The sequence below is a fragment of the Lycorma delicatula genome, chromosome 3, assembly GCF_047948215.1.
Source record: "Lycorma delicatula isolate Av1 chromosome 3, ASM4794821v1, whole genome shotgun sequence".
Taxonomy (NCBI): domain Eukaryota; kingdom Metazoa; phylum Arthropoda; class Insecta; order Hemiptera; family Fulgoridae; genus Lycorma; species Lycorma delicatula.
In genome coordinates, this window is record NC_134457.1 from 184,666,011 (window position 1) to 184,672,937 (window position 6,927).

General features: G+C 26.8%; 1 protein-coding gene across 1 annotated transcript; it reads left to right on the forward strand.

Moving 5' to 3' along the window:
• The first annotated feature begins 1,455 nt into the window (after window positions 1-1,455).
• Window positions 1,456-4,431, forward strand: His2Av (Histone H2A variant). The gene is made up of 5 exons (XM_075361170.1): window positions 1,456-1,595; window positions 1,739-1,816; window positions 1,994-2,107; window positions 2,852-2,981; window positions 4,241-4,431. Exons 1-5 carry the CDS (start codon window positions 1,593-1,595, stop codon window positions 4,300-4,302), a joined length of 387 nt encoding a protein of 128 aa, XP_075217285.1. The 5' UTR covers window positions 1,456-1,592; the 3' UTR covers window positions 4,303-4,431.
• The last annotated feature ends 2,496 nt before the right edge of the window (window positions 4,432-6,927 follow it).

Below are 6,927 nucleotides of genomic sequence, written 5' to 3' on the forward strand. Positions count from 1 at the left end.
GTATTTCTGAGAATTTTATTTTTCATAGAACGAATTGTTTAAAAAAAATAATTTCAGTAGTATTGTTTATTTCTAAGCCAATTTTGACTATTCTTTATTTCATAAAAAGTCTGTAAATGATTGATTGAGAATGTAATTATGCTCTTACTTTATAAAATTTTACTTTTGATAGTTTGAGTTACAGAAAAATTCACAATTTTCCTCCAGTTTCAAGATATAATTTTAATGAGTTTTCTTCATTTTGTTAAATATTAATGCACTTTGTCAGGAAATAACAAGAAAAAATAATTGAATCATTATGAGTCATAGCTAAGGAAAAAATTCAATTTGAAAATAAACTTTGTAAATAAAAGCTAAGAAAATGAATTTTAACTCATCTTAACTGATATTATGATGGAACATAGTATACCAAAGCTGCATAATTTTGTACATTAGATGATATTAATGAAACATTATAGAGATAAGGAAGATATAAGCAGACTCACATAAGTAAACAGTTTTCATACAGAAATCCTCAATATCAAAGATCCAGAAATAAAGTAAATTAAGATATTTTATTTGAGAATAGTATTTAATAGTAAAGAAAAACAGGCAATGTAAAATCAGATGAGGTATTTGGAAATTATTTAATGGCAAAATTAAAGATAAGCTGGTGTGGTAAATTTCTAAATGGTTACATTTCGATACAGTGAAGGAAGCAAAAGGGAACAGAATTTTGTAAAAGAACAAGTTTGATGTTTACTTTTTTAATACATCAATGATTTCACTAATATTATAAATACCTTTTGTGAGTAAATTGTAGTTATTTATGCGAAATAGTACTGTTAATTTTATCATTAAAAAAAAGTTTTAACAATAAAGTTGAATAAGCATCAACAAACATATCTGAATGAGACGGAAGCGTGGGAAACAAAAGCCAGTATCGCCATCATGTGAACATTTACCGCTTAATGTTTTGCATTTTTAATTTGAAAATGGAAGTATTCAATATGACGTCATAGAGACCGACATAATTTTATTGGCAGTGGAAAGGTGTTGAGTTGTAACAAAGAACAATCAACTAATTATTATTGTCTGATGTGTAAGTAACGACCTGATTGAAAACTTCCGCTTAATAATATAGGTTATATTCCAATTATTGATTTTGAATGAAACACCTTTTTCTCTAAGCTATTTTTTCGTAAAGAAAAGTACTTTTAAAAGATATTTTAAGCTTTAATTTGACATGATTTTCATTTTTTATAATTTCTTTTAACACTTTGATTTTATTAAATATGATACTACTTCAAAGTATACCTTTAAAAATTAAACAAATAAAGCATTCCACGAATTTCGTTTATTTTAAAAATGTAATGCATGTTAATTTTTCACAAATTTAACTTAATATGTATGTAACGTCTTTGTTGTTGAACATGAAAAGTAACGGTATAGACCAATTTGATCGATAGGCAGCGTGCTTGCTTTGTAGTATTTTGAATTACAAGATTCTCATTGGCCAACTGGTTCACGTGACTTTTTATTCTGTAACGACACCTTCATTTGGCGGGTTAGCTTAGCGTTGGTTTTTAGCTGTGTACAAGGCGACATACGTTATGGTGAGAGTCTTCATTTTTACTTATATTGTGTTGATTTTTGGTACCTAATAGTTTATTAATACTAAAATACGTGTTTCTGCTATTTTTTTTATGTTTTAAATCTAAATTGAATGTAATTTTACTCCGTTATTTTTTGTTTAAAGGCTGGAGGAAAAGCTGGTAAAGATTCAGGGAAGGCGAAAGCCAAAGCAGTTTCTCGTTCAGCTAGAGCTGGGTTGCAGGTAATGTAGAATTATCCATATTAATTTTTTGTGCGGTTTTTTGTGCTTTTAACGTTAAGAAACTGTTAAATAACTAAAAATGCAAGTTTTTGTGGTGTATAAATATAGGCCTTCAGGCATTTTTTACGTGTATTATATTGGCTATTATATCTTATAATTTCATTTGTTTTTGTTAAGTTTCCTGTCGGGAGAATTCACAGACACTTGAAAAACAGAACTACAAGTCATGGTAGAGTAGGAGCTACTGCAGCAGTGTACAGTGCTGCAATTTTGGAATACCTGACTGCTGAGGTTAGTTCCTCCATGTTTATACTTATTCCTAGCCCATGTGACTTAACTGCTATTATTATGTGTTGTTTACATTCGTATGAAATTTTATTCAACAAGAAAAATTAATTATACTGATTTATCAAGATGAATTTGTTTTGAAAGTTTAGGCCTATTGGATGTTTTCTTCATTGATGGTTTACTTAAGGATTTAGTCTGGAAAATACTAGAAATATTAAGATAGTGTGGTTATACTTGTTATAACTTGCAAGATATGGAATTAATACTACTCATATTTTAATGAGTTTCTCTACATTGTTGTATTGTAAAGATAATTTGAAAGTAGGTCATATTGTTTTCATGCACTTTTTTTCATATTGTATTAGTTTTTTATTGCAGCTATTGTATTAAAAAGATTTTTGTTTGAATATTTCTTATATATATTTATCTTAATAATATTGGATAAAAATTTATTTAAAAAAAGCTTTTTAATGCAATTGTAATTTTATTAGAAATGTTTATTGATTTAGATTATATGATATTTTGCTTTATATGTGTTTATACTGACACTGGAAGCAGTCCAATTAATAAAAAAATTGTTTCATACATACTCATATTAAAAATAATTACAAAAATGAAAAAAGAAAGTTAATAAGCTAAATAAATTTTCTTTTTAAATTTAACTAAGTTTCATAAAATAGTATTTGAAGTAATTGCTAGTTTTAGATAATCTTTAATTAATACTATTGTGTTTTCCTTGATTTATAGGTTCTAGAGTTGGCTGGCAATGCTTCCAAAGATCTCAAAGTCAAACGTATTACACCTCGCCACTTGCAGTTAGCTATCCGTGGTGATGAAGAGTTGGATAGCTTAATAAAGGCAACAATTGCTGGAGGAGGTAAATTTTTTTTCATTATAAAAATTTCTTGCATTTTATTACAAATACAAAAAAATTTGAGAATAGGTTTTGCAACAACAAATTAGTTATACTATCAATAGATTTTTTGCATGATTATTTTCAACCTAAGGCTTTTGTATATTACTGGTAATGCAGAATTATATTGTTCAGTGTAATTGATGACATAAAGATTAATTTTCTGCAAGATAGCAGAATCTTTGACTGCATTTCTCTTTTTAATAAAATTTCGGTTCCTTGGTTATTTTGAAAATTAATTTGCATCATAAAGTTACTAAAATGTATTTAGTAATCTATCTAATAGTGTTAATTTGATAAAATTTCATATGATGATGATGTGTTTGTGAACTTTTGAAGTGGATTGTTCTAGGGCAAAAATTAATTTTTCACTTATTGTTTCTTAGTTGTTTATAAACAAAGTAAATTCCATTATATACATACACATGCACATGTAAAATCTCTATGCTTGACTCGTTTTTTTATGAAGTTACTCTAAATAGGATTTTTTTTTTAATTCCAATATATTTTTGTAACATCTGTAAGTAATTTTTTATAAAACAGTTTGGGAATTATGAAATAAGTGAATGGAAAAATTCTGTAATAATTTTATAGTAAATATCAAGTATATAGTAATCCTTTTAAGGGTAGCCTTAAGTATAGTTATATGGTATAACATTGGATTCTGTTGCAGCAAATATTAATTTTTTCATAATTAGCACAACTTTATATAAACTGTGTACATGTTTGAGTTTTTGTGGTAAATTTATTATCACAAATGTAATCGTGCAAGTTTTCAATGGAATTGCCAACTCAGGATATTATATATACAATTATTTATCAAAAGAATGAAGTTAAAGTATTAAAAGTAATTTCTGAACCATGATTCTTTTGAGCTTTTATGGTGTAACAGTATTTTGAGATATTGACATTCTTTGGTGCTTACTGTGCAAAAGAAGTGAATGATGATGCAACATTCAAAAATTAATCTTTACGTACTAATTTTAGTAAAATATTAAACATAATTTTTCTCAGCATTTCATATTTTTAATTGGCTCACCATTAAACAACTGCCTAATTTAATGTTTTGGAAATCAAGCAACATTTCAAAAAAAGTTTACTTTAAGATCCCTGCTAAGTAATTTATAAAATTTTAATTTTACAAAGGTAGGCTTGTAACTTTCATTGTGTTTGCTATAATTATTTCTCTTTTACATCCATAACATTTAATCTCTTTTTTACAGGTGTTATTCCTCACATTCACAAATCTCTGATTGGAAAGAAAGGGTCACAGAAACCTGCATAAATCTTGTTTTTTTTTTATATATAATAAAAGACTAAAGTTCAGTGAACAGTGTGTGATTTTTGCATATGAACTACATGTACTTGAGTGTATGCGTGTTGTGTATTATTTGAATAAAAGGTTGAACTTCCACATGTTTTTTTTATATATATAATTATAAGAATTAATACACATTGCTATCAGTCCACACATTTATTGTGGAACATTTCCATTTTTATCATAATGTTGATAGTGTTTTACAAATATTATAAATTGTCTTTTTTTTTTAAGGTCAGTTCATAAATTATTGAAGTGTTTTGTTGTGTTTTTATGTGCTAATTATTCTTTATTCGATTTTAAAGAAAAAAAATTTCATTACTTGTAAAATACCACTGCTTAACCAAAAATTTTGTGTATATGAATCCTTTTCATAATTTTAATTTCATTCTTAAAGCCGAAACAATTTTTATTATGTATTGTCAATTAGTATTGTAACATTTTTTACAATTTTTTTCTAATTTCATGTTCTATTTTTGAACTGTAATATTATTTTAAGATTTTTTTCAACATAACTTAGATAATGAGATATTGTAAAATAAAAAAAAAAATTATCATAAATATTGTTAAGAATTTAGTAATAAGATAAAACATTTCAATTTTGGTACAATTTTATGTTTTTTTCCTTTTTTCCATTTAAGCAATTTTATCAAATCTGTTAATAAATTTTATCCTTTTTATTGAAGTGTTTTTTGAGATCAAGTATCTGCTGTTACAGCTAATTTTCCTGTACAATATTGCTATTTTTATACTTAAAATCAGAGTAATTACTTAGTGTATTCAACAATATTCAATTTGTAAGTTTTATTGTGGTTGGTATCTGAGTTAAAATGTGTTAATATACATTAGCCTAATTCTTTATCCTGACGGGATTGATATTGTACAGTATGGTTTACTGTACAATGTCTGTAATTATCATTACTATTTATTCTACATTTCAGATAAATAAGGTGATTAAAAACTTAAGATTATTTTAGTATTAAATTATACTTACTGGTCATTCAGGGAGTAAAATAACGAATTTTGTAGTTTAAACTGTAACAGTAAATGACAATGTGCTTATTGCCCTCTGTAAAACAGTAATTTTAAAAGTAGAATTTAATTTTTTTATTGGTTAACTCAATTTTAACAGTAGTTTTATTAAAGTAAAACTTTAATAAAATTTTGAGTGGCACTCAAAAAATTAGCAATAAAATTGTACTCACAAATAGTCACCTGGCGAGCTGATTCAGTTACACCAAAGAAGAGAAATATACATTACTGGATTTTAATTAAGTTTATGAAGTTGTCTTAAAACAAGAAATTGTGACAACACCGTAAGTCAAGTTGGATTGTTATTATAGTGTTTTTGGTTGCCAGTTAACATTTTTTGTTAATAAACAAAGTATTATTATCTTGCCTCAAAACATAGGTTAGTGTTGTGGTTTCTGGTGATTATTGAATAGGCAGAACATGTTTGTATGGGATTTTTCTACTTGATGTAGTAGTTTAAATGCGCACTGCTACACATGGGTGTGTTAACAGCTAGGTTATGTTCATAAATACTTTATTTTCCTTTGTGCAGCAGTTATTCCTTTTGTTGCTAAAAAGAAACCATGGTAAGTTACATTTTTTAAATTTTAATGGTGTTTCATTACTTTTATACTTGTACATTTGAATTCAATAATCTTTTTATTGGATAAAAGCAATCGTAAATTGTTTTAGTCTTTTACTTAATGAAAATTTGCTAATTATAAAAACTGTTAAATAATTTTCTGAATCAGATTAACTGAAGTCAAGCCAATTTTTTTTTTTGTAGATATATATTTTAGATACAGCTCCCAATCTGATACTTGTATCAGTGCTATATTTATGAAGGTGTAACAAAGCCAAAAGTAATATAACAATTTAATTGGGGGAACTCGTTCAATAATACAATATATTTTATGAGAAAATAAAAAATATAATAAGTGAATATCCAACAGTATTTTTAAAATATATTTACTGAATATAAAATGTGAAAACAACTTTGCACTTTTAATTATAATTGTATGTTACTTTTGGATTTATCATACATCTTCATAAATAAAGATTACTGCGTGGCCAAAGATAAATTGAACCAGACATGGAAGAAGACTGAAAAGCATTAATGTATTTGATAAGCAACAGACAGTAACTTGGAAGGAGCATGTATAGCGGTGGAGGAAATATTTGAGCCAGCCACCAGTATATGCACATTAACATGCCACGGATGAAGAACGCCAGAATATTCTTAAAGGAATTTTATGCACAGGACAGTTCAAGAAAGATTCTTTGCAGTGTTCAATAGTTATCCTGCTAAGTCATCCATACACAAGCTCATAAAGAAGTTTGAACTGGATTTGTAGCCTGTAAATAATAACAAACATATACCCATAAAAAGAGTTAAAGCCTACAGACCATGTTTATCATGTACCTTGGCACATGCTGCTGCAGGAAATTAAGGCAGTTTAATCTGTCCAAACATCTACTTCATGACGGATGAGCTGTGGCTACATTAGATCACAATATTGATCTATCAAAAATATCTGTGTAAATATAAAAGTATTAATGCTGGATAATGTAAAGATTGGA